This window comes from Aythya fuligula, chromosome Z (assembly GCF_009819795.1).
Source record: "Aythya fuligula isolate bAytFul2 chromosome Z, bAytFul2.pri, whole genome shotgun sequence".
In the NCBI taxonomy this organism is placed as follows: domain Eukaryota; kingdom Metazoa; phylum Chordata; class Aves; order Anseriformes; family Anatidae; genus Aythya; species Aythya fuligula.
The window spans coordinates 69147389-69174620 of NC_045593.1; the positions used below are offsets into that span (position 1 = coordinate 69147389).

Sequence of the window (27232 nt, forward strand, 5' to 3'; positions counted from 1 at the left end):
ATTATTCAAAGAAACAAGTAAGAACTAAAATATGAGAATGTAAGATCAGTAGAATCTTGCTCCTACAATGACAGTAGAGCTTAAGCTCAAAGCTTTGTTCTGTGTCTCAGCACTGAGGATAACATGAAACAATACACCAAGCTCCTTTAAAATAAGTTTTATTTTATCCATTAGAAATATTATCCCCAATAGGTCCACCTTTTCACAAAGGCTTAGGTTTTAAAAGGAACAGAGTTCACATTTTTTTTTTTAAATTAATAAACAGCTAAATAATTAATTTCAGTATTAGATTCAGATTCTGGTCAACTGAATAAGAAAGCGAGTCAATATCAGGTAATCAGGAAAGAATAAAAATTAATTGTATATTGTCAGTTAGTTTTTGGACCACTGATATGAGCAGAGAACTGAACTTCAGAGTCAAAGTAAATGGACGAAATATATAAAATCAGCACATTATCTCCAACAGATCCACAGATTCCATCAGTATTTTAATGACTTTTGCACAGTATTCTAAGGTAAGTCAAGCCAACCACCATACAAAAGTAATAAAAGGTTGTTTTCTTTAACTGGTAAGACTTAAACTGGTGTCCAGTTTCCTGATACACAGAATCATTCAGCATTGTGAACAAGCCTTTCAAAAAGCTTGTTAAAAAAAACAAACAAACAAACAAGCAACACTGTTCATTTTATGGTTCACACTTTTAAATTCACGATAACTACATGGTTTTATTGCGTTCACCAGAAGCAGGCTTTACCTGGACGGCTTCGCTTAATGCTTTTGATTAGGATGCCATTTTACGAATCATGTAGTTCAGAATGCCACCGTTGTGGAAGTAAGTGAGCTCCACGTCAGTGTCAAACCTCATGATGGCGTGAAAGGTTTTCCCAGTATCCAGCTGTTGGGGTCAAAGAGAGTCATTCAAGCAGCAGAACTTTCCACGTTACAGGACATAATAATAAGATAGAGGATATTATGACAGTTTTGCAGTCAAAAGAAAAAACTGTGATAGAAAGCCAAAGTGAAGAGGGACTAGATGTAAGATTGTTTTTTTTTAGGACAAGTTGCCACACTATACCACAGCCAGATGCTTCAGAGGAAGTTTGTTTGAAACAAACCAAACTCTTTGCATTGCATTTACTGCCTCTCTTAGATTTATTGTTGATTTCAAGCCTAGAGGCATGAAAGCTGATCACCCTTTCTATATGGTCATTTTCCTGGCTACGGTACAACAGCAATACTAATTTCATTAGCTTTCTATCGAGCTTAGCATGGGAATAAGAAAAGCACAAAGATGAGTGCAAGAAGTGAATAAAACTACTTCAGTTTTAATGAAAACTCATTTAGTTTCTTCCAGATAAGCTGATGAATTCATTGGGATCAAGGCTTTTCCATTTCAGGACAGTTAATGAGATATACATGTAAACAACTTTTGTAGACTACTCCAGACTACTTGCTATAGACTACTTTGTGCTGATTGAAACAGTTTGGTCATACTGCTTTTAACTCCCATCATAACAAATCTCTCTTAGAATGACTGTTTTCATCCCCTCTGCCTTTGTCTTGATTCTCTTCCCTTACTAAAAAGAGAGAAGCTTACTGGAAGGCATGTTGTTTGAAGAGACAGTTACTTTGGTTGAAATCATAGTGCTGTAGAACACTCAGCCCTTAGGCATTTCATACCTTGATCTGGATGTTCATCTGCGGTTTTAGTTTTTCAGGAATTATAATTGTATAACGCTCCCTTCCCGTGAGTCCTAAAGTCGCCGCATCTTCTCCAGGTAAATACTGCAGAGGAATCACTCCCATCCCTACTAGGTTACTCCGGTGAATTCTCTCATAGCTTTCAGCAAGCACAGCCTTGACACCCTGGGAAGTACACAAAATGCATATTTATCTGCATGGTTCAAGATAGTTTTTCTGTGCTCAAAGGAAGGCAACTGGTATGTTTGAGTTCCCATCCTTTCATTTACCAGCTACTGTTAGAGGCAATAAGTCTGTCCAACAGCAGACTCTAGAATGAATTGCTTATATGTCAATTTCCAAACATATTTAAAAGAAAGATTGTCAAAAAATTACAGGCACTTTTTCTGAAATCCTGTGTACCTCTTTAATGTGTTTTATGTAGAGCACCTGTAGTCATTTCACTAGGTCTTGTTAATTCAATGTTGTCCTCCTACAGTACATGTTCCAGGTTGCAGTGTTACTGATTTCTACATTTTTGCATGTTAATACAGTTAAGACAAAAATTCACTACTGAAGGAAGGCGAAAAATAAAAAATTAGACAAACATAATCTTAAACACTAACTGTCCTAAAGCCTTGTATAATAATATACAAAACTATTGCATTCAAAAATCTCACACTGCGAAAACCTGAATCAGAGTTCGGAGAGGCTGCTGAATGGTACAGGACAGGACAGAGAAAACAGATACTCCACTGTACCTGAGTATTATAATCTTATCACAATATTGGTAAGTATTCCTGCAACCTGCGTGTTGAAGCAATGCTAAATTTCATGCTCACTAATACTACTCTTCACTTATACTTTTTATCTTCCCTGGTAAGCAAGCTGAAAAAAGCACCTGGAAGCAGACCCAAGGTGTACTGGGTTGCATGATGCAACAGTAAAGAAAAATGGGCTTTCTGGCTAGATGAAGATCAGTCAAGATTTCCTGCCTGAATGGGCTCTATGATTATTTAAATCGCTTTGCAACTCTGCTGTGGCTCTTGGACACGTATATTTCAAACTAACTTTTACTATCAAGCTACCCAGGATACTGGTTATAAGCTACTCTTCACAAAAGATTAATTAACTTCCAAATATTGTCCTTCTCCTAGTTTACTGTAGTTACTCACCAAGAGGAATGGTCCTTTGGCTGCCCAGTCTCTGGAACTTCCTGCACCATACTCCTTCCCAGCCAGCACAATCAGAGGATGGCCAGCCTGCTTGTATCTTTCTGCAGCATCAAACACATCCAGCTGGAATGAAAATACCAAACACTTTATATACTTTTTCTGGGTAGAAATACAGTTCTGGGGACACGAGGAAAACATGTTATCACATAAAGAGCTGAAGCCCACACTTTCTGCCGAGCTGCATGTTAAGGATGTTTGTTACACAGCACTATGTGACTTCTAGCTTGAACTCATTCCTACCACACACCTGCACATTTTACTGTCACTTCTACAATGGTTATTCTCTCCACTGATAAGCATGATAGCACCTCATTATGTAGGTATGTGTGACCTGCTGCCCTAAGTCAATACATCTCCATTCCCCTCATTAGCTTTACTTAAAAGGCACTTAACTAAATGACTTAAACTGTAAGGAGGAAAGCTAGTGTTAATTCAGCCATCAGTGAGCTTCATCTTAAAGCAGCATGTATTACTTACCGTTTCCCCCGAAGGGAAATGGATAGTTTGAGGTCCCTGTTTATCAATAAATTTGTTCACCAGACGAATGTTTGCAAAGGTTCCTCTAGCCATGACAGCATCATTCCCTCTGCGGGAGCCATAAGAATTGAACTCTCGAGGAGTCAAGCTATTAACGGAAAAGAGAAAAATGAAAATGTGTTAGTTTTTGACTGAAGAACTCTGTATTTTAAGGTAAAATGAGGAACTGGTGTTTCTGAGGCACATATGAACAGTTCCCATCATGGCAGTAATATCCAGTTATCTGATACTTCTACAGTTTTCTTGGAAGAAAAAGAGTAAAGAAAAAAGAGAGAGAGAGAGAGAAAGTTTGCCTACTTAGCCTGGGCACAGAAAGCAGCTTCAATGGCATTCTCACCCTTTGCCCTACAAAATAGATTCTGATACTGACACACAGATATAGCTGCGTTGTCAAAGATAGATACACCACTGTGCTACATGTCTAAAAGGCAAAGAGAAAGCCTTGCTGGAAGTTAGAACTAAGGAAGAAAAATTTCATTTGGAAATAGGAATATGGGAAGACTCCATCCTAACTAATAAAGAGAAAAAAATGTTGGAATGTGACATAAAAATGGACTGTTTGTATTGGGCTATATCCATAAGGCAGCTATGAAATACAACATCTGTTTTGTAACATGGGGGAACTACTTAGATTCCAAAGTGACTGATAGTAGTGGGCCAAAGAGGCCAAAACAGTTACTTGTCAGTAGACCACACAGTTTTAACCAATTTCCTCTCCAGATTTATTGCAGTGAAAACATTTCTAAAATGTCAGTGCTGTCCCTCAAAATACCACTGAAGGTGTAAGAAGTATTAATCCAGAGAATAAACCCAACATATTACATGTGAAGACAGAACAGGTAGACTCAGCAAGCCCAGGTACGGCAGCTGCACCAAAACCTAAACTTCCTGATGTTCTGTAATTCATATCCCACATATGCAGTATCACTGCACTTGCTAAGAGAACTGAGTATAGAATCAGTTGTTGGCTCCAAGGAATATGACCATAGGGATAAAAATACTCATTACCGTATTTACAAGTTGAATTACTACAAAAACTAGCATCATCTTCCCCTCTCTATATGTAGGCCTTTAGCTTGCCTGTATATCATCTGCATACCCTACACAAGCTCTTAGGATCAGTGGCAGCTGCTGAAACAGCAGAGATAGGAATGTTTTTCTGTCTTCTTTTACATATTCTCCAGGCACCATCCAATGTTCAGTGTATGTGAACAGACAGCAGATACATGTGCCTGTAACATGTTGTAGTAATTGTGGCTTGTTTCCTCTTATCAATTTGTAAACATCACAAGAAGTACTGCTTACCCTCTGCTGGTCAAATAACGTGCTGCAGGACTATTCCTTGCTATATTCCCAGCTGGAGATATGTGGTCAGTTGTCACAGAATCTCCAAAACTCAACAGGACATAAGCACCTTCTATAGTTTTGGGGGTCTGAAGAGCCAAAGTCTAAGCCACAACATATACAAAGAGAATCATTAAAACATGACATATAATTCCATTATCTTTCTCAAAAGGGCAAGATATGTATAGAAATTTGCAAAATAGAGCTTCTCTTTTCATACAAGCTAGAAGACAAAAAAAAAACACTATTAAAATTGCAGGTGCTCTTGAACAAAACCAGATACTATGGGTGCTTGTCAGCAAGTTCATGCATGTATAAAATAGATGAGGCAAAAAAAGTTAGATGGGAGCTTCAACAGAACATGCATGAACACAGAAGTTCATGAATGAATCCCGGATTCCAGGACATCTGCATACACTGAAATTTGCATTTTCTTCTAAACAGTGCTGAAATTGCAATCTGAGCACTGAACTATTTAGTGTAAGACAGAAAGATCTTTGGGTTCTTTTCCTTTTCCTTCACTTGCTTTATTACTACTTAATACTACTCCAGCTTAAAAAGAAAGGAGAATTTTCAAAAGTCTTGAAGGGACAGAATCCTTGCAATCTTCAGTGCAATTTTCACTTGTGCCTTTGAATTCAAAAGAATACAATGGGTGTGATGCTAACATTTGAGAAACAAGGTCTTAGTAGGCTATGGTGGATGTTCCCAAGCCCCTTAAAGTGCCTCTGCTTCCTCTTTAACGTTCATTAAGTTTGCCTTGATTCAAAGGGAAAGTGTGCACGTACCAGACCATCAAAGAAAGGTGGAGATTTGATGTACGTTGACTTGGGATTCCAAGTGTATAGCTTGTCTGAGGGAGCTTCTAAGGCATTCCAAGCTTCATTTACTGTCTGGAAAAAACACACAAAAACATCCCATTAATTTTGTAAGTTTTCAGAAGTAATGGAATCATTTCAGATTCCAGGTAAAACCACAAATTTGACTTCAGCAAGAAGTCTTGCATTTGCACTATGGGAAGTTCTTATGACATTATAATTATTATTTTTTTTCAAATGATTCTACCTATCCTATTAAAATCAAGTACCCTCCCTAACTTACAGAAGAGCTGCTTATCCAGTTTTCTGACATTTGTCTGTGGTATGTTTACAGATAGCACTTTATAACTCTCAAGTGTATTTATCATTAACCTTAAGCTTTCCTAACATGTAAACCTAAAGAACATTTTGTTTTACCACTTGAGGAAGACCTGCAGAAAGATATTACCAAGCACAAGTTCTCCTCTGGCATGAATGGTATTAGGTAATGCAGATGAATTTTGTCAGCTCAGGAAGAAGTATTTGTGAGGCTGGAATATCTCACCTTCTAATATCAGCCTGGAATTACTGTTTAGAGCCCATCATCTCCACATTACATTAGAAAATCATTAAGAAGCAATTTACAGGATGTGACTCGCTATAAGAACCAATTAACTAACCAGAAGCCATTACAAAAATAAAAAAAATAAAATAAAATCTCATTTCAACACTTGTCATGAACTACATGACAGCAACAGGAACAGAAGGAAAATATTCATTTCATTGCCAAGACCACCTTATCTGACCTCTTCAGAATAGCACAGCACATCAATCAAACCACTTCCCTGAGGATTAATTCACCTCTATTTTTTGGTAGACCTCCTTGAACATCCCAGGAATAACAAACTGACGCTCAACAGCCTGAATCTCATCTCGTGTTGGCCAGATGTCTTTTAGGAAAATCTTCTTTCCCGAAGCATTTATTCCTGTAGAAATTGGTATTGTTATATCTGTTCTATAAATGTTCCATTAAAAAGAAAGAAAGAAAGAAAAAGAAAAGTATATCTTGTCATGTCCTTCAGTTATGTGGTCCTTCTAGCCTAACCAGGACTCATGAGAAGCACTCTTTTTCATCTACAAGACTGACAGAAGAGGGCCTTGATAATGTCTTTTTTTTTTTTTTTTTTTCTTCTGCGACTTCCACTAGTCTGCCAGAATGACTTGAAGGAAAATTTAGGTTAGAAAGGGTCTTGAGTTGAACCGTCTACTCAAAGAAAGTCTGCAAGGTCAGGCTGTTCATGAGAGGCCATCACCCAGATATAATTAAAATATCCCCCAACAAATCAAAAGGTCAGACCTATTTTTTCCCTTCTTCCAACATACAGACTCCATTATTACTCTGTTGCTTAACACTTGGTATGCTTTGTATCCCAGAGGCATATACTCAGGCATTTGAAGCATCTCCACAGGACAAGCATTTCTGAAGAGCTCAATTCCAACGGGTTCCATTTATAAGCATCCCAGCAGTGTCTTACCCAAAGGCTCTTTCTCAAAGTCGATCCGGATGGTCCCTGCAATTGCGTAGGCAATCACTAGTGGTGGGGAGGCCAGGTAGTTAGCACGGGTGTTGGGATGGACACGACCTTCGAAATTCCTATTGCCAGACAGTACACCCACTGCTACAAGGTCTCCCTGCAAGAATTTGAGATAAAGGAAGCTGCAGAGCTTGCAGACTCCACATGCACAACAGGTCTGCAGAGCTGTCCTGTGCTGCAACACCAACAACTGGACAGTCACACAGCTCTCTCCTTCCACAAGACCCCAAAGCACCTCCCATAGAAAATTGAATATAAACTGAATTTACTTTGCATGCAGGTGAGAAGGTTTAGCTCAAGTACAGCACAAAACAGAGAACAACTTATCTAAATAAACTGCACAGGAAAATCTGACTGATGCATACCTGCGTAATGGCCTCAACAACGGAGTCTGGTAGGGGCCCACTGTTGCCAATACAAGTCATACAGCCATAACCCACCACATCAAACCTAGTCAGAGTACAGAAATCATGAGCAAAAAAAAAAAAAAAAAAGAAATTTTGTAGTAAGGTGTTTAACTAAGTAATTGGGTGGGGTTACTTTCAGAAGATGTTCAGTTTTAACAAATAAATTGCTACTGCAAACAGAATTTTTAAGAATGCTCCATTTTTATCATTGCAATGATTCTCCAGGTACACAGAGTGAACAGAGTGAAGAGCAGGAAAATGTTTTACCTAGCAAGATAGACTATAATATTTTGCCATTTGTGCTATTTAAAAATCATTATTCTGGGAAAAAAAAAAAAAAAAAAAATTTCCTGTGTAAGAACATGAGCCTTCAAGAAGCTATAGAATGCAGCAATCACTCTTCCAAGTTACCACAAAGTCAGCCAGCACAACAGCAACGCGTTAACTTGTGCAGGATCACGCCGTAGGGCACCTGACATAGCTTTTAAGTTGTGCAAAGAAGTGGTTGTTCTGTTGCAGCACTTGTCAGTGCAGTTAAGCAGCCATTGGACAACAGTAAGAAAAGTGCTCTTACCCCAGTTTAGAAAGGTAACTCATAACACCACTCTCCCTCAGATAGTAAGTAACAACTCCACTTCCCGGGGACAGGCTGGTTTTAATGTATGGCTTCACTGTCAAACCAGCTTCAACAGCTTTCTTAGCAAGCAATCCTGAAAAATGAAAATGATAGTTGTAGTTTTTCCTGGAAGTAATATAGTTCGGTGGATAAACAGATCAACAGCAGTGCCATTAAATAGCTGGAAAACAGAAATGATTCAATTTCCAGCAATGAAATGGCACAGCTAACTACAGCACTAATCCCTGAGGAACCAGCTAGAGCTCAAGTGTTCTGCCGTACTGTAAATCCAGCCTGCAATTTCTGCTCCACTGGAAAGCCACATGAAGTTGCATTTGCCAAGGTGCACTCACACTGGGGCAACATGTAGACATCCAGAACTCAAACAGTTAAGTGAACATCAGCCACCAGACAAACATCTCACAGAAAGTGCAATGAAGGATTGTTACCTTCCCACTTACGGCTGTCTACTGACCCAGAGCTGAAATAACTACCAGTATATGGCTTGGTACAATCGTTACCATCTGCATCTCAGGGCAGAAACTCTGGCCCTTGTCACAAACAAGCTATCTCACAATCTGCAGCTTGTTACAGGAGTGCTGTTTTACTACTCCTGATTTGTAATGTGCATAGAGGTGATTAAGTTGCCAAAAACATATTTACCCTGACCTTCTTCCTTTTAAATGAACAGGCCATATGCAGAGGAATGTTCAGAAAACAAATCGTCTCCAGCTCTTTCCCAGGATGGACATAAAACGAGCAGCAACTATGCGAACTATGCAAAACTTCGTATTCCCATGCCTCATTTTCTCTCTCACACACCCACTTAGATAAGAAAATAGACGTCATCTTTGCTTTGATCCAACATCATCTCCAGCAGAAAGATATCATCAAACTGGTTTGTTTCTGTCGACCATTTGGCAGCTGTGTTAGACATGACCTGGAGACCTTCACTTTCGGTGCTGTGAGAAGGACTAGACTATTAGATTTGGAGGCATAAAGGTAGATAATATATTTAAAAAAAAAAAAAGTTCTATCCCTGAAATTGCTGAAGCTTCGTAGGTGTCAGAGAAAGCTGTGGAAACTGGAGCTTTCCAGTTCTCTTGGGTAACTTTCAAAAGGTGACCATGATCAAGATAATGATTCTTGAACCTGAGAGCCTGTCTGAAAGTGCTGGCTTCCGTTTTCCTGCAAATACCACCTCTAAAAAGAATGCAAAGTCAAACACTAAAAGGCAAGGAAATGATAGAACTTAAGTTACTTTGAGCAACCTTAGTCCAAAACTTTTTTAGAGTCAGATTAGGCTGACAAAGCTTCTATAACATACACTCATTGTTCCCACAGACACACAACCCTCAAATACCATTTAGCGCACAGGATACACTGTTGTTGTTTGAAACAGCTATTCATATTCTGGATTTCTCTTAGCTTGTTTAGTAAGTGTTGGTGCACCGAATGTTTTATTTAATTTAATTTGAAATCCCACTTTGAAAGTGGAATGATCATCTTTTCTGTGAGCATCTCTGAGGGTTCTAAACATCACAGTGCACAGTCACCAGAGACTGAGAGAATTTTTCTTCCCCTCTTTACAAAGTCAAAGCTTAAGTGCTGCTCGCTGTATGGAAAGGCAGCAGAACTGGTTGCTGTGCACTATGTTGCAGTGAACATGTTCAAAGTACCAACTTCATTTGCAGCTGCAGAGCTTTCTGCATGTTAAACCCTTAGAGCTATTAAGCTGAGCAAGCTGAAAGATCAGCATCACCACTGCCGCAGAGGAGAGGGTTAAAAATGCACACCATTAGGCTGGGAGCCAAACACCTAAGGAAACTGTGCCCTGTGCTGGTGGAACAACTGAGGGATACACCCACCTGGAACTAAAGGAACAAGACAGAGTAAGGAGAGTCTGCCTGGAGGAAACCTACTTGTTGATCCTCAGAAGAAATAAACACAGCTCAACTTCTGTGATCATGATCAGGATGGACCTGAGAAAAAGAGTGCTGATTTGGTTGTCCTGTCACGGGCAGGTGAATTGAGAGACTTTAATTTTGTTCCTCTCAAAGGACTAAGAAAGAGTCTTCTCTCCCTTTCCCATCTCCCAGCTTCTGGAAGGTGATCATCCCATTCCCTGCTTGTTGGGATTAAAAGACAGATCATGCCTGTGAAAGGGGTGAGCTACTGATACTGCAGAATCCCAGAGAAAGATGCTAGCCCAAGGACAGGTCACATCACAGACAAACGAGACACAAAGTGACTGTTGTTAGAGGTTGTCCACAAGATTAAGATTTTTCCAGCACCACACAGGAACTCAAGAGAAATTAAAGAAACTTCAGACATCCTCTCTTGTATTACTCATTACACATTCATTCAGATTTTTGTAAAAAATAAGCTTACATCCTACAGTCTTACAAACTAGGAAGCCCTAACGTAGTGACGATCTTAACAGTGGCAGGTAACTTCTGTGCACATATTTGCAAAGGAGAGAACGAAATACACGTTGACATATATTGAAGAACCTGAGAAAGGGAGATGAACTGGGATAAGACAGTCCAAGCCCACTCAGCTGACTCCATTCATACTTTCTTGCCAGAAGCACACATTTGCAATGAGCAGTTTTCAGCTTACACTGTACAGGTTAGAAATGAACCATGTTCTGCCACCAAAATGTAACTGCTTTTTATGACTTGAAATTTCGTGCAACAAATTCATACTAACTGTATTATAGTGTTTAATCAGTGATAAGCACAAGAGTGGGGGACAAAGTACACCTCTGACCACTTCTTGGATGCAGTTAATGTGAAAATGACAAAGCTCTGAAAGACAGAAATCCCAGAGAACGCAGTTTTCCTCCTTTGCTTGTCCCCAGGTGCCCTCAGACTCCTGCACTGACAGCTCAATACATCTCTAGCTAAGAGTATTTTCTGTAGTCTGCTGGTAGATAAGAGTACCTCCAGTCTTAAACTCACAGACCCTTCTTTACTGTCCCTTTTCTCATGGCTCTCTGACTTTCAATAGCCTCTCCTCAGCTCCAGTCACAGAAGAGCTTTATAGCTGTTTCTGTGCTGGTTAATTCAGTTCCAGCTTGTCCTGTAGAGAAGACAGTGCAGGAAAAGTACGTTTTCTTCAACTCACATTTCCAGCTACTATTTCCAGAATTTATTCTGCTACCCCTTAGGGACTAATCTCTGTTTTAGCATGCCAAATGAAGAAAACAGCATCAGTGATGTATTTGAATCTTCACAACACACAGCCAGAGCCACGGAGAAACTACTCTGCATAAAACTGAGCAAATGTACTTACCTGCTCCCAACATAACTGAGGGGTTACTGGTGTTAGTACAGCTCGTAATGGCAGCGATCACTACGGAACCATGAGTGAGCTCAAAGTCACAGCCCTCAAAATTAAATTTCATTACACTGTTGTGTCGATCTGGGGCAATCTGGAATCCCTTGAAGCCTTGCTGTAAGAGGAGAAAGGAAGAATACAAAGGATGTCGTTAATATTTTGACTGGAAATTAGCAATGAGATGCGAACTTCATCAATGAGAAGTGTGTGTTAGTCACACCAATTACTTGCACTGATGGTGAAAGCTTGCATCTCTGGTCAAAGTAGTGGACAAAAATCATTTCCATGAGATCTATATCCCATTCTCTGTTTACTGGTGCTCAGATGCTTCTAGCTCCACTTGCACCAGATTCCTGACCACACATCGGAAAGCAAAGACTCGTCAGGCTAGTCTTGTGATAAAATCTAGTCCTAAGATTTCAGCTGTAACACGTCAGATTTTTAAACTGTGAGTATCAAACAGCACAAACCTATGCTGCAAGCTGACTTGAGAGGCAAATCTGATAAAGAACAAGCAGCCACTGTTTGCAGCATAAAACGTTATGCTTAGAGATTGGGAAGGATAAGGCCGCTTAATTAAGTTTGGAACATGTAACAAATCAAAAATTATGAGACTCACTGCAGTTTTAAGTTTCTTCATTTACATCACTAGAGTTCTGTACTGCCATCTAACAGGTAAGGTTACTGTATAAGGTTACCAGAGAGGATTACTATGTCAGGGAAGGTTTCAAACTGATTTTGGAAACTTGCATGTCTGGGCATATTGATTCAAAATAAAATTTTGCTCTTCTTTCAATGCCTATTTTTGACTGGATGAGGTAGAAGAAGTATTTATTTCTCAAAATGTCTTTTTTTCTGTCTTTATCACCAACGCGGAAGAGACATGGAGACAGAAGCAGTATTGAACTGCTGAATCTAATTTGAATACTGGAAGCAAAACTACCTTGTGGAGCTCAGAGCATAACCCGCTTGGAAAGCTGGACGTAGAGCTGGGCGGTTAGCACACAGGTCAGTGCATTATCTACTTCACCCCTCTACTACTAATACCCAAATGTAGTTATTTCAGAAATCCCTTCTGCACACTGAACACACATTGGGCCTAAGAGCTGTCTAAAATCAGAAGGAACTCATAGTTCAGTAGAAAAGGAATGCTTTCATGCGAGAGGAATATACAAAATGAACACTGATGTCATTTTCTGAACTGCATTCAAGCACCAAACGATCTCATTCACTTTTTAAATAGGCAAGCAAAGAGCTCACTAGTTAACCTCAACATGTAGTTCCTCAAAATGTGTTTTTAGAAGCACATGTGACTTTGTAGATCCAAATGTTCCTAGTCCCTACCTTCGCTCCTAGACAAGTCTCAAAGTCCTTCTTCATATCTGACACAGCAACTTTGTCCTGGGGTCTTTTTGGTCCACTGCAGCAAGGCACAACAGTATGAAGATCCAACTCAACAACCTATTCAGTAAGAGAAACAGAGAGGGGTTCAGTACTGCATAACATGCTGAAGCCAGTTAAGCCACAGGTGTACTTGCCTCTGCTGTTGAATCAAGGCTAAATCTGAAAATTTTGTATTATTTTTTGTAGAAATTATCTGAGACATATGAGAAGGGAAAGATCAAAAGCAAAGGAACAGTTCTACTTTTAGACCCTGCTTGCTCCCAGGTATGGCTCTCAAAAGTAGCCCAGTTATTGAAAAATGGATGCGTGACTGAAGCATCTGAACAACGTACATCTTTTTGAGAATTAAGTCCTTTCACATGTTAGCAGCAGGGTTCTTTTCATAAAACAATGATGCGGAGAAATCCTGGTATTGCCATAAACCAGACCAGACTATTTGTCTTGATTCTAGGGAAAATGTTCACAGTCTACTGTGAAGCATTAGAGATTATCCTATTTTCTTACTCCTCATCCATGTTTCATCTTTGTTTTTGTAGTTTATTTCCATTTTATTTTTTTTTATTATATTTGTTATTTATTTATTTATTATATTTAGACAAAAACTAAGACCTTGATTTTCTTTCATAGAATACAACTTGTGTGGTCTGCAGTTACCAAACAGAGCTTCTAATTGTCCTGATTCACACAGTAAAATACGTTGCTGAATGTACGAACAGTAAACCTGGGACAAGGCCTACAGAGACCACATCCACACCATCTTCAAGAGCTCTGTTCAAGTCTGGACTGAAATTCTTATAACACCATGGAACCAGTCATGGTATCTGCACCAGCTACAGCTCAACAGACAGCCAGTCTATACTGATGCCTGCATTTTCACACCTGGAGACCAGCTGACTCAACTCAGAGCCCAGTGGAGTAAGACTGTTGTGCAGATCAAGCCAAAGGAATAGAAGGATAAAAAGTCCCTTGATTATTTTTAGTTTCTGTGAAAAACAGACAATAGTTATATTAAAATATAGCAAGATATAAAATAAGGAGCCAAAAGGCAGTAACTTCTAACCTGTGTGAAGTCTGGATCCTGAGAGGAATTTTTGAAATCTCTTAGCATTCCCACAGCCTCGAGATACCTTTTTGTGCACATAACTTTCTCTTTATCACGGCCTAAGGTAAAAGCCAGATATAGCAGGGGAAAAAAAAAAAAAAAGCAAATGAAACAAATGAAACAGGAATTCATATATAACAGAAAGTAAAAATGCATGACTAAGGCTATTTCACACTGATCACACCATAAATTGCACAAAAACACTCTTTTGGTGCAAATGTTAGGGACTCGCTAGGAACAAAGCAACTGAGCAGACTTAGTGGCTTTTGCGGAACAAAAGCTTAGGTTATTGCTTCTGTAATCTGGACAGTCTAGCTTCAAGCAGCGCTAAGCAGATAGTTGGAAAACAATCTAAAATTTGGCTCTTCAGAAACATGGATGCTAAGCAAGAAACAGCTTGAAAAAGTAAATATTTGGATTAAAAAGCACTCAAGTTTATAAGGCTCCACCTGATTCAACAGTGTCGTTGACTGTACCATACAGACTTGGGATCCCTGCTTTCAATTCCACCTTTAGTTTCTGTTACAACTCACCAGTTTGCACCAGGTACCCAATGCTAATATCATCCACTGGGAAGTAGGCAGCTGTTGCTCCATACTCCGGACACATGTTGGCAATGGTGGCTCGGTCAGCAATTGAGAGCTGGGCTACACCAGGACCAAAAAACTCCACGAATTTACCCACAACTCCAACTTGGCGAAGGTGCTGTTATAAAAATACAGTGACTATATCATTGCTAGGTAATGACCTGTCTATGTAAGGTAGGAAGTCCTGCTTTTGACTTTGTGATTTAGTTTGCCAAAGTCTCCTGGTTTCAAATAGCTATAGAACCCTTAGGAAAGATTTCACAAAGATGAGGATTCAGAGATGTGAAGTTTCAATAAGATACAGCACAGGGATGTATTCCTTTTGAACTTGCTCTTCTTCTCAATTAAACTAGAGTCTATCTTTGAACAACTGCGTTTATCTTAACATGACTTTCCAAGGGACAAAAAGTGTGGTCTCCTTTTCCAGTAAACCCTGAAAGATGGGGAAACAGGAGGAACCAGCTGCACAAGTACACAAAACAAACTGTAAATGTTTGAAAATATACAACATCTGGATGAACTCAGAAGGTCAACTTTCCTGAGCTGGAGGTTCTTTCTACAGCCAGCATCCCAGGATGAATATAAATGTAAGTATAATATAAGTATAATATAAATATAAAGATATATTATAAGTACCAGATCTCTGAGCTCCCACTTAACAGTACTGCTGACCCAGTAATACACTTAATATTTTTATTTACTACGTGACTTGTGACCAAATTATGTGAGCCAAACACCTGTAAATCAAAGAAATCAGGCTGCACCACTTCCTGTTTTCAGGTTTTACATTACATTATTCTAAGCAAGGCATTCAAATAAAGAGTCATCATGTTTATTTTGAGGTGATAAAGAATCGAAAACCTTTTACAAGCTTTGCTGTTCCTAAATAGGTCTGTACATGAGGAATTGAACTGGCAGTGAGGTATCAGCTCTGTGTTCTATTTTATCTGGCTTTTGGGAAACAGATTTACATAGCAAATTCACAGTTGTCTTTGGGCAGTTGATTCCAACCCACAGAGCAACAAAGCTTAAAAAACAAAGAAACAAAAAAGACCAAAATGACTACATGGAAGTACAAAGAGGCCTCCTAAGTATGCAGCACAGCGGCTCTGTCTTAGAGTACATGCACAGCTTCCAGCAAAAACAATAAAACAGCAGACATGTTCATTACCTTGGTAATGGTGAGCACTATGTCAGTGGATGTTACCAGTGGCTGAGGGTTTCCTAACAGCTTATAGCCAACCACCTCAGGAAGCACCATGCTAATTGGCTGGCCCAACATCACTGCTTCTGCTTCAATGCCACCAACACCTGGGTGCAACAGAATTACACAATCAGATCATCCAAAAGATAGAGAAGTGTCAAATATACCCATGAGATATGTTTGATTACTTGATTTAAAGTGTGAAAGAGAAGAAGGCACACCATAAGACAGATTGACCCCTCTGTGAACAGACATTCATCATCCTGTTTCAGTTTTTGCAAGGTTGAGCCTTTCTTATTTCCTTTGGGTTCATATTTTCAATCTTGTTCCTCAGCTAATAGATGGAATTTGAGATAAATCGAACTCACTCTGAGGAGACTTGACTTTTACAACGCAAGATGTAAAAGATTTATTTAATGACTTAACTATGCAATGAATAAACAAAGAACAAAAACCCTGATATGGCATGAAACATGATGCACTGTTTGTGAAATGCATGATAACCAATAGTTGTGGTCTATAAAACAAAACCCGAAAAGTTATTTTAAAGGAAGGAAAGAGCACTAGAGTCAGTGTTATAGACTGTTCCCCACCCATGGCAGATTGTTTGGAACTAGTTGATCTTTAAGGTCCCTTCCAATTCAAACTATTCTATGATTCTAAAGGATATAGAGTGTTATAAAGAATACCAACAAAAATAGCTACTTGTTAAGACAATCTTCTTTAAATCCATTAAGTTTCAACAGGGCTTTGGCATGTGCTGGTGGGACCTCTGTGTAAGCACACCTTTTGCATTAGAAGAATGCTGTTCAGGTCACTACCTCCTCTTACTCAAGTGTCAAGACTTCATAGTCATATGCAATCTTAAAAACACGATGCTTCTTATTCACATGATTTTAGTTGGGCATGAAGCATCTGTTTTATGACTCTGCCTGTAGAAAGTCCCTAGCGTGTTTATCTTGCACTTTCAAACTTCCTTCTACATTTTGTTTAGTTTACTTAATACCGAGCTAGAAAAACTGCCTGTAATACCTTCTTATGCATGCCAAATTGCTACTCGTATCATTATTCCCACTAATTGGTTCTGAATAATACTTTCCAATTTATTTTATGCAAAAAGATACACCTACATCAATTAAAGAGAGAAACCTGTGAAAGGTCTAGTCACATGACTCCTTTCACTAGGTGGTGAACCAGCTGTCACTACAGTCAAGCCGGTGGGCAAACCTGTCTGGCTACCACGGACTGTCACGAAGCAAGTTCAGCACTACCAGCCATTAGCAAGAAATGCTGGATTCAAAAGTGCATGCTTTGAGTATGTATGTTATGGACTATCCCCTCCTATACTTTCCAAATTCTGGAGCACCACAAGGCCAAGTTTACAAGCTTACTCTTCCAAGCAGCTACTGGTATATTGCAACATGATCTGAGCATGACGGTCCCATGTGCAAGCTGCAGCCAAACACAGAATAAAAGAGACATCTCCCATGTCAAAGATGTCATGGCTTTAAGCAAAGTCAACTTTTGTGTATCTGTATAATCAGGTCAGCAGAAATTCCTCCATCCTTGACAGGATTCTTCAGTCAGTATTTCTAGTGGTATACATAGGGCAGAAAACTGACAGTTCTTTGCATCACGTGCCACTCAGAGCTTGACAAGAACCTTTGACAACAAGCATATGGTGTTTAAGATCACCATACCTTGCATTATTGTACAGTATGTGTTTCAATAGTACTCCTATGACCGTATCACAGGAAAATAAGAAGCTCAACTCAAGTTTTTGCTACCATGTCTAAGACAACTGCAAATACTTTAATTTCAGACCTATTTATTTAGTCAATAATCGAATACCGCAGTTTGTCACTGGCAGAAAAAAATGAATTACTTATATTTTTTTCTATAAAAAATAGGCTGCAGACTACTGATATCAGACCACACCTCATAGACCATACCTCATACCACATTTTTTTTTTCCCTCAGCTCCCTCCCTGGCCATGTTTAACCTATTCAGACTCAGTCAGCACCTTCAGCCCAAAAGAGCTTTTTCAGTACTTTTTGATATGGCAACACTTTGGAACTAGGTAAATGATTAAGGAACAAAAACGGACATCCTGTAACACTTCCCTTCTAATTTTCTAAAGCAGATGTTGCTTGGGAACTGGCTGGGCTTCAGTATGCTAATGGTATGTGAAAAGTGATCATCTTTTGCATGCCTTGTTTTTCCTTTTTTTTCTCGTTTCACTTATTGAACTGCCTTTATCTTCACACATGATTTTGTTTCTCAGTTTTCCCTTCTGATTCTCTCCCATCCTGCTGAGGGGGAAGCAAGTGAGCAACTGAGGGTGGGGTTCGCCTACCAGCTGAGGTCAAACCACAACAGTCTGAAAAACAGCTTAATCACCCAACGGACTATTCATGATGAGCTACTGCACATACCCCAGCCAAGCACTCCCAAGCCATCTATCATGGTAGTGTGCGAGTCTGTGCCCACCACACTGTCTGGATAGTAGTAGCCGTCCTGATCCATCACCACTCTTGCTAAGTACTCCAAGTTCACTTGGTGGATGATCCCTGAGCCTGGTGGAACAATCCTCATGTTTTTAAAAGCCTGAGAGCCCCACTGAAACAGAAAGAAGTGGATCAAAAGTTTTCAACACACATGAGCACTGGAAGAACTTCTGCTCATTCCATCTTTGGATGTGCAAATAAGATCAACTCTTTCTGTACCTTTAAGAACTCAAACCTTTCTTTGTTCCTTTCAAATTCCAGGTCCTGATTCTTTTGCAAGCTGTCTGATCTGGAAGTGAAAATAATCAGCTGTCAGAAAAGAAACAAAAAGCGTCCACCTGATATTTATGTATGATCATACATACCCAAAAGGTGAAAAAGCATTATTAGCTAATTTAAACATTGATCAATCTCACCTTTAATCTCACCCCAGCTGAAAACTACAGGCAATTATGATGTAAGTTGCCTGTAGCATTTAAGAAGTCTTAGAGGTAAAACCTGAAGTTTGGTAATAATGCAAACACTAATCTACATATTATACAGGTGGTAGTCCTGAAACTTGTAGCTTGGGAAGCCCTAGACCATGCATTACTCTATTATGAAGTTTTCAACACATAAATCTAGAGAAGTCAGGAAAGTAGTAAAGGGAGATGGAACACAACTGCCATGGAACTGTGGTTAAATACAGGCTATCACTGGTAAGTGACTGTACAGTTCTTCCTGAAGCCCCCATGCTTCTATACAGACAGAGCTAACAAGCTTTCCACTTGTAGCAGCTCCCTAACTTAGGACTGAGGTGTTAGAAAGAACTGAAGCATGGGACTGGCCAACGTTGTCTACGTATATACATGGCCCAGGCAGAATCAAAGTAAGGTTAAAACAAGAAGTAATTATTTGCAAAATACTGTCTAAATAGAGCCCTGGAGAGTAATGATAACATAAAACAAACGTTATTATAATACACAGAAAAACGATCAAAATAATTGATTTCATCCTGTGGTAAAGATAAAATCATACCTTGTTCAGAAAGGAATACAGTGTTTCCCAAGTTTCCCTGTTTCCCAACTTAAAAATTATACAGATGCCAATTACAAACCAAAAAGGTTATGCTTCTAGTTTATTAGATTGCTGTTAAAATGCCCATTACCCCAGAAATCAGTCTGGAAATTATTTTTAATTTTGTGTCTATTTCCAAAATCCTTAGTGCTATATTAAGATTTAGATACAGCACTTCTAAAAAAAACTAAAAGGAGTTGATTTTTGACTGCAATGTATGTCAACATTTTTTGGCCTTTTTTCTCTCATCAGCTATGAAAGGACACCCATGAATTTGTATCCTTATGAGTCTACAGTTTAAAAAAAGAAAAGGTAAGAAAAGGTTACATTTAAAATCTTGTTGGCAACTTTCTTCTATGAAGTAGATTTTATGATACATTTTTGCTCAGAAGTTTAGTATTTTTATTCTGAAGAGGCCTTGAAATATTGGCACTGACAGAATGTTCTTTATGTTCTTTAATTTCCACCTTCTATTACTTTTCTTCCCTGTAATGCTATAATTTAAGTGGCCTGCTTCAAAACCATCTCATACAGAGAGAAATAAATACACAATATTTTAGCAGACCAACTAACTTCAGAAGTTTGGAAAATGGAAGGAAACCACCAGGAAACATGTAATTGCAGGATCCGTTTTGAAGAGTATTTTGGGAGGCACACGTTTACAGACTATGGAGGTTAAAAGGACCCCTATGTATTGTATTTACTTGCAGGTCTAGTGTTTGTCTGTCTCTAGCATACTGAAGAGTCATTAGCATTATACTTTCCTGTACTTTTGGGGACCATATTAATCAATGTGTTCTCTGTGGAGGTATTAAACTAGCAAACAGCTGGGTTAGGGCAGCTCAGGTCTATTCTTATATTAATAAGGAAGAAAGGAGACAGTCTCGCATGTCCTTTCCAAAAAAGGCCCACAAGGTCAAAAAGTGCATGTGGAAAAAAGCTATTTCTGAACAACTAATAATAATGCAATATTATTATGGAAAATTGTGATCACCACAGGTCTGGACTGAGCCTGTTTCCATTAACATTTATTCCAGGCTTGTGCTACTTAGAAATGCTCTACAGAAAAAAAAAGTAAATCCATTTTGTTCACAACAGCAACACATACAACAGTTTAACTTAATCACTTGCTAAGGTCCAAATGCTCGAGTATCACCAATTACACTACCAGTAATAGGAACTAGTTTCCTAATTAACCTTATGAAGTAAGAGTGAATTTGTGTCCTTACCGCCTGTTAAAATCAACCTGGATGGAGTGATCTATCACTAGATCAGCAGGACAGATAGGATTGATTTTTTCAGGGTCCCCACCAAGTTTCTTCACAGCATCACGCATTGCAGCAAAGTCAACAACAGCGGGTACCCCACTGAAATGAAAGAGAATTAGAAAAGGTGAAACAATTTGGAAAACAAAAACAAAACAAAACACAACCTAGGACTCAGAATAGAAATCTACTGCCATATATGAAGCAAACCATAGCCTGACCCTAAGCCTCTCAATCACTGCTCTACTGCAGAGATGCTACCCTTGGGAAGATGAAGTCGGAATAGAAGAGACACAACTGTATCTACATCCTGAGCATTGTAACAATGAAAAACTAAAACCCTACCTCCTCCCCCACCCCCACCCAAAAAAAAAAAAAAAAAAAGCATTTTAACATGCTTGGCTGGGACTCCAGAAAACTGGTCCTATTCAGCATTCCTTTGGGACCTTGAACTGATTTCTCTTTTTTGCTCTGTTCTCTCTCCTCTCCAGTCACGTAAAAAATAGTAAGAAATGGGGGAGGTGAAAGGGAAAACAACAATATCCTTCCTTCCATTCTCTGTTTCTTTAGCTGATTTTAAGGCAAGGACCACCTCTTCCAAGGTTTGTGAAGCACGGGAGAGTCTTCTCCCTATTTAGAGATGTACATTCCATACTTCTGCCAGTTTCACTGGCAAAGCAGGGCATCACACTTCTTAAATCACAAAGGACATGACTGCAGAACACCTTTGCAGAATACCTGTATTTTCAAAAGTGCATTTCAGTTTGGGAAACCTCACAGTAAAGAATTACTTCCTAATGTTCAGAGGGAACTTGTTTTTCAGTCTTTTTGGCCTGTCACTGGGCACCATTAATTAGAGTGAGACTGGCTCCATCCTTTTCATACCCTCCCTTCAGGTACTTTTATATATTAAGATCTGCCCTGAGCCTCTTCTTCTCCAGACTAAACAGTACCAAGAAAGAAAAAGCTTTGTAATTCCTGCAGAATTTTAGTTTGAAAAACCTTAGTGTTTACAGAAAAAAAGGAAAAAAAAAAAAAGCAAGAACAGGCTTTGTGTTATCTAGCATTGACACAATTGGCTCCTTAGTAGTTTGAAGGAGGCTTTTTTCTGTCCCAGAATATGCATACACCAAGAAAAACAGCAGATGCTATATTATGCTTCCTGGCTGGACTTGAGGAAGGGCAGGCTTGGGAGCAGGTGAGAGGAAGCATTATTTTGCCAGCTACCAACATTATACAATTGAAAAGAAACAGAGACAATATCCTTCTACATTCATACAGGAACTCAGCATATTTGCAGAGCAGTCAGATCTAGGAAATTCAATAATCCTAATCCAGGACCTGTGAATGTAATTGTCGTATGGCTTCTGTAAAGCTGGCAAAGGCTGCACTTTCTGAAAGCTCCCTCACAGGGGCATGCTCGAGAGCTTGTTTTTAAACGCAGCTGCTCTGCAGACTTACAGGGAGATTTTAAAAACTCAGTAGGAGAGTAAGGGGCAAGAAAGAAACTCAGTAACAAAGGGAACAAAGTTTGCTTGTAAGTTTGGCTTCCTCTGTACTCGATTTTTTTTTCTCCAAATGTTAACAACAGCCGGTAGGCAAAAAAACAAAAAAAAAAAAGCACTAGGAAATCAGCATTTTTTTTTCAACTGAAGCTTTGCCAGTTTTTTCCAGATGTCTTCAGAATTTGACCTGTGTTGTGCCTTTAGGAAAACCAGAAGGTAGGACAGTTAAGACACGTTACTGTTCTGAGGAATAAAATCAAATCACATTTTAGCAGCATGCGGCTTCCCAGAGATGAACTGAAATCTCTCTTCACAAAGGTACAGGACAAAGGTACAAAGGAAAATGGACTTCCATACTATGCTATATATTCATACTACGTATTTTTCAAATACTGTATTAAAAAGAGTTAGAAGTTACTGTTCCATCTGAAAATTGGCTTTCCACAACTATCAGGGATTATTACACACTGACATATGGAAATTAACACCACTGCAATACAAGCACCTTGCTTTCTGAGTCCATTAAGTAGAAATCTCAACTGGCATGTCTGGGAAAAAGCAGATATTTACTTTTTCTAAAGCAGAGAAGCCTTTAAAAATATATATTTGGAATAATACTGATTCAAAACAGAAAATAAATGATGTTGGTTATAAATGAGAATTGAAAAGGGTAAAATACTGAAAGCAAGAGCCCCTGCAAAATATACAAAAAAATAGCAATGACAGGAAAACCTTTTAACTCTGAATTCCTTCATTTGGATGCAAATTTATCCATCTCATTTTCCTCCCTGCCATTTTTCAAAAATTTCATAAAGATATTTATTTCTCTACCCCAGAAGTACTTCATCTAGTGCTTTTAACACAAGTGTTTGCCTCCCCGGGTGCTGTCTGTTTGTCATATAACATCCAGGAAAGATGAAAAAAATGCCTGTCAAGCATTTAATTGCTATTCCTTCCCTCAGCTCACCCTCTCCACCCCAAGCTGAGCACTGCTGGACTTTCAAGAGCCCCTCTTTCCTGACTTTGGAGATCATCAAACTCACGTGAAGTCTTGGAGAATAACTCGTGCAGGCTTAAATGGCACTTCAACATTCTTGTGTTGCACAACTTTCCAGTCAAGAATATTCTCAACATCTTGCTTCTTCACTAGGAACTCATCACAGTTACGAATTGCTGCTTCCAAGAGGACTCGAATAGAAAATGGCAGACGTGCTGCATGGGTAAGAGGCAAGAAACAAATTCAGCTTTTACATTAGGGACTGATTTTTCAAATACTGTATTAAAAAGAGAGACCTCAACAAGCATAGAGTTCCATGCCCAGAGCAGATGGCTCCTTTGGTGCTGTCCCCGAATTCTGACAAGGCTTTATTCCAATTTATCAGACACCCATTTCTATCTCCCAGCTTTGCCAGGAGATCAGTGCCAACTGACCCATTCCACTCAACTCCTACAACAGATTATCTGTTTTTGTCCCTTTGAGACAGTAGACAGTAATGGCCAAAGGACTACTTTCCGCTGCTCTCCCTGCCCTCCACAGTGACTCTACCCTGGAAACAGACTGTGCTCACCTAGTTTCTCTACAGTTTCCTCTCAATCTTTGCACTGAACACAGAAAACCAAAATTTTCTACCTGGCAAAATGGAAAGCACACACTTGATGGTCTAACCAGTTTCTTCTTTTCCAGAGAAGGAAAATGAAACTGAACTGCAGCAAGATTGTGCATCTGCTGATCTTCTAGTTCAAGTCAGAAATACTTATATAAGATGACACAAAATATTAGAGCAGTCCTGACAGCTCTACTGCAAGCAACACGTGTGAATAAAAAAAAAAAAAAAGCTTCTCTGCCCTCCCTTTCCTCATTCACTGTAATAACAGCTGTTTGATTTTGTCCTAGTATATCAATTCAAAAATCTGACAAGTCTGTCCTAACTTTCTATCCACGGCTTCCCAGACACTTAGTCAGAAACACCTGTGGGGGCTTTTTTGGTTGCTTGGTTTTCAATTCCACTACACCCAGTTGCTAAGTTATTCAATTTCTCTTCTGTACAATGAGAATTACACTTTTTTTTTTTTTCCTTAAAGAATCTGGACATTAGGGTTCTGGAATAAATCAACTGATAATACCATATAGGCATTTGCCTGTTTCTTCAGACTCATCTCTGCTTTTAAGAGATAAAAGTCCAGCATTAACTCTTTCCTCATTTACACCCTGTCTGAGCTTGCAATGAATATGTATTGCTGACATTCGGAGAAAACATTCCTCCAAGTTTGTTTACTGAATTCTCCTTAATCACCTGTTTCCTCTTTGAAAGAGGAAAAACACCCAACACAGACAGCTGTGTTATATACACTATAGATACTGGCTTAGGAAGCCAGTGGCATGGAATGTAATATTTCTACCAGTGCCACATGGAATATGCCTGAGTACATTCAGGAAATGTCAGAAGACCAAGAGAAAAAGCCTCTTCAGAAACAATTCTTCTAGCCTCTATTCTTTCTTCCTCTTAAAGCTGAACAGCCCTCCTGGATGATTTGGTCCTGTCAGCATTAGGTCCTTTCCAGCCTTTCCCAGTGGCAGGATGGTACACGAGAAAATTTGCTCTCTTGGTTTTGGCTAGTCCTCATTCACTCGGGACAAACAAGACTGCAACATGCAGTTTGTGTGCACAGCATGTTGAAAAAATAACCGTCAACTTGCCAGCACTTCTGTAATTCTAAGTTTCCAGAAATAAATCTTGCTGTAAGTTTGTTTTCAAGAACCATTTTCTGAATTCATATTTCTCTCCAGGACTGTACAATCAGAAACCAAGTAGCACCCAGTGTTGCAATGTCTCTTTCTCAGGTGCTGCTCATCAGTGCTAACCAAATGCTTTCTTTATGTTGTCAACATACCGTATCTCACATCTTCCAGTTTGGTCAGATTAAAGAACTTCTTCAGGGGCTGTTTAGGGTCTAGCGGCTCCACAATCCGTGCAAAAGGGTTGCTCATGGTTATTAAAGACACCTAGTGTCCCTAAAACACAAAAGAAAAAAAAATCAGAGCCATTTTCACAGTATCTGCCCACATAAAAAGGACATGTTCCACAATCCCACGCGCAAAACCTATACCAGACAAAAGGTACTGTACAGACTGCATTAGTCATGCCCTTTCCCCACAATCTACTTGAAACATGCCCTCAGAGATAGGAGGTCTGCAGGAAGAGCATTGTAGAAACATATGATAAGCCATGTGGTTTAAAAAGGAAGCTCAAATTTCTGGATTCACATTGTCTGCATTATCATCTTCTTGGGGCTACTTCTAGATAACCATTTGTGATCCAGAAACCACTACAACAACATGGTCCTGTTTCCTACATGGCAGCAGTCTAAAGCTGAAGAGACAGGCATCTGCATTCAAAACTCAAGCTGAATCAAACAGAAAACATGATGTTTTTTACTTCAGCCTGAAAATGTTGCACACTAAGACTACAAACTCTGATCGACTATCTGAGAAACAAGGAGTCCTCTTGATTTCAGTAAGATTCACTTGAGTCCCCACAAAAAAGAAAATTAAAGCTGACTCCACTCTAAACATCATTTCAGTTTGAGACTTCTTCTTAATGTCACTACCCTAATGGCACAGTGGCCAGAACCCTCTGTTGGGACTTACAAATGCTAGGGTTACTTACACACATTAAAGTACACACGAATATTCCCAATATCAAGGCCATCTAGCATAGAAGGGCTGGAATTGGAAATATCTGTCAATCTCCAGAAAAGATGGTTGCATGCAAAATGCCTATTGCAACAGTTCCTAGGACATCAGCACCTGAAGTCTGCCCAGGGCTCTCTTGGGAGCCCTACTTTAGGCTAACATATGACTGGGAACAAGCTAACGATGCAACAGTAAGGGCAATTATCCTCCCCCAGCCTGGAAACATACACAGATTTTTTATTTTTTAGAAAATATATAAGCAGATCAATTGCTATTTTCACACAACACTGCTCTGATCTTCATTCAGGTAAGACTATCTCCCCTTTGTCTCAGTTTTTCAAACAAACAGTCAAAAAAAAAAAAAAAAAAAAAAAAAAAAAAAAAAAAACCACAGCATGAAATCCTCATCCTTGAGACTGGTGGGAAGGACTGCATGCACAAAGACCAGTATTTGTGAGTTACAGTGAGTACCGGGCCAAGGAGTGAATTAGTTTATTTCACCCATCAGCCTCGTTAACCATTAAGGAAATTCTAGTATGTGGAATGTGTTTATGGAGGACTTTTAAAGCAGTCCAGCATAAATCACATCCCATGTAGCTTCAAGACAACAACCAAGTTAAAAGTGAGAGTGGGACAGAGAGATAGCAGAGATGAGGACAAATCAAGGATGTAAGGCACTAAGATACTGTAGAAGAAAGGAAAATGTCCAGCATTCTGCCACACAAAACAAGGGAAAATTTTTGAGAAAAAACTGAATGCCCAGAGAAGGCAGAAAGGTAGGAAAATGAACAGACTGCAAACGCCAAAACAACAGAAGTTAAGATGAGGCACTGTTTGCTGTAAACTATAAACTTGTATCTGGAAGTTCACAAAAGCCTCCACCTTTCAGAGAACAGTGTTTACTCCTAAGCATTCACAGACAACGCACTCCTTTACCGCAGAGAAATCAAGTTGATTTTTTGTGCCTGCATTAGGCCAAAAACAATTTCTATTCTGCACTGCACCCTGTATTGTGTCCCTAAAACTTCAGCTGCAACATGTGTGTTTGAATTTGTCCTATCATGAACCAAGTGCGCCCGACATATCACCTCACATGTTCCTATCTACAGGTTATTCTCTCAGGTTTCTCATCCCATCTTTGCAGATACCAGTCCCTTATACAACCTCACCAAATTTTGGTTTTCTTCTCTGAACAGCATGAGTTACTCAGGTATTCCTCTTCCGAAGCAAACCCTGTCCTTCTAGGATTGAGCATGACTGAAATAAACTGCTTCCTTCCTCTCCTTGCAAGCCGATTTTATTTTCTGCCTTCCAAGCTGAGAACTTTATTTTATGTATACTCATTTCTCATGG

The 27232-nt window shown here is 39.2% G+C and overlaps 1 protein-coding gene across 2 annotated transcripts in view; it reads right to left on the bottom strand.

Moving 5' to 3' along the window:
- Positions 1 to 142: 142 nt before the first annotated feature.
- Positions 143 to 27232, bottom strand: part of ACO1 (aconitase 1) — a 35724-nt gene continuing 8634 nt past the window's right edge. For both annotated transcript variants that reach the window (XM_032205363.1, XM_032205364.1), the window contains exons 2-21: positions 25078 to 25198; positions 23229 to 23397; positions 20645 to 20782; positions 18579 to 18648; positions 18288 to 18471; positions 15819 to 15958; positions 14594 to 14765; positions 14019 to 14119; positions 12899 to 13015; positions 11510 to 11669; positions 8171 to 8306; positions 7555 to 7639; positions 7130 to 7286; positions 6456 to 6580; positions 5586 to 5690; positions 4759 to 4901; positions 3394 to 3541; positions 2857 to 2979; positions 1682 to 1867; positions 143 to 896 (exon numbers count right to left, since the gene is read on the bottom strand). In XM_032205363.1, the coding sequence (XP_032061254.1) occupies positions 783 to 896; positions 1682 to 1867; positions 2857 to 2979; positions 3394 to 3541; positions 4759 to 4901; positions 5586 to 5690; positions 6456 to 6580; positions 7130 to 7286; positions 7555 to 7639; positions 8171 to 8306; positions 11510 to 11669; positions 12899 to 13015; positions 14019 to 14119; positions 14594 to 14765; positions 15819 to 15958; positions 18288 to 18471; positions 18579 to 18648; positions 20645 to 20782; positions 23229 to 23397; positions 25078 to 25174 (2670 nt within the window). In that variant the 5' untranslated portion in view covers positions 25175 to 25198 and the 3' untranslated portion in view covers positions 143 to 782. The remainder of the gene's footprint in view (positions 897 to 1681; positions 1868 to 2856; positions 2980 to 3393; positions 3542 to 4758; positions 4902 to 5585; positions 5691 to 6455; positions 6581 to 7129; positions 7287 to 7554; positions 7640 to 8170; positions 8307 to 11509; positions 11670 to 12898; positions 13016 to 14018; positions 14120 to 14593; positions 14766 to 15818; positions 15959 to 18287; positions 18472 to 18578; positions 18649 to 20644; positions 20783 to 23228; positions 23398 to 25077; positions 25199 to 27232) is intronic.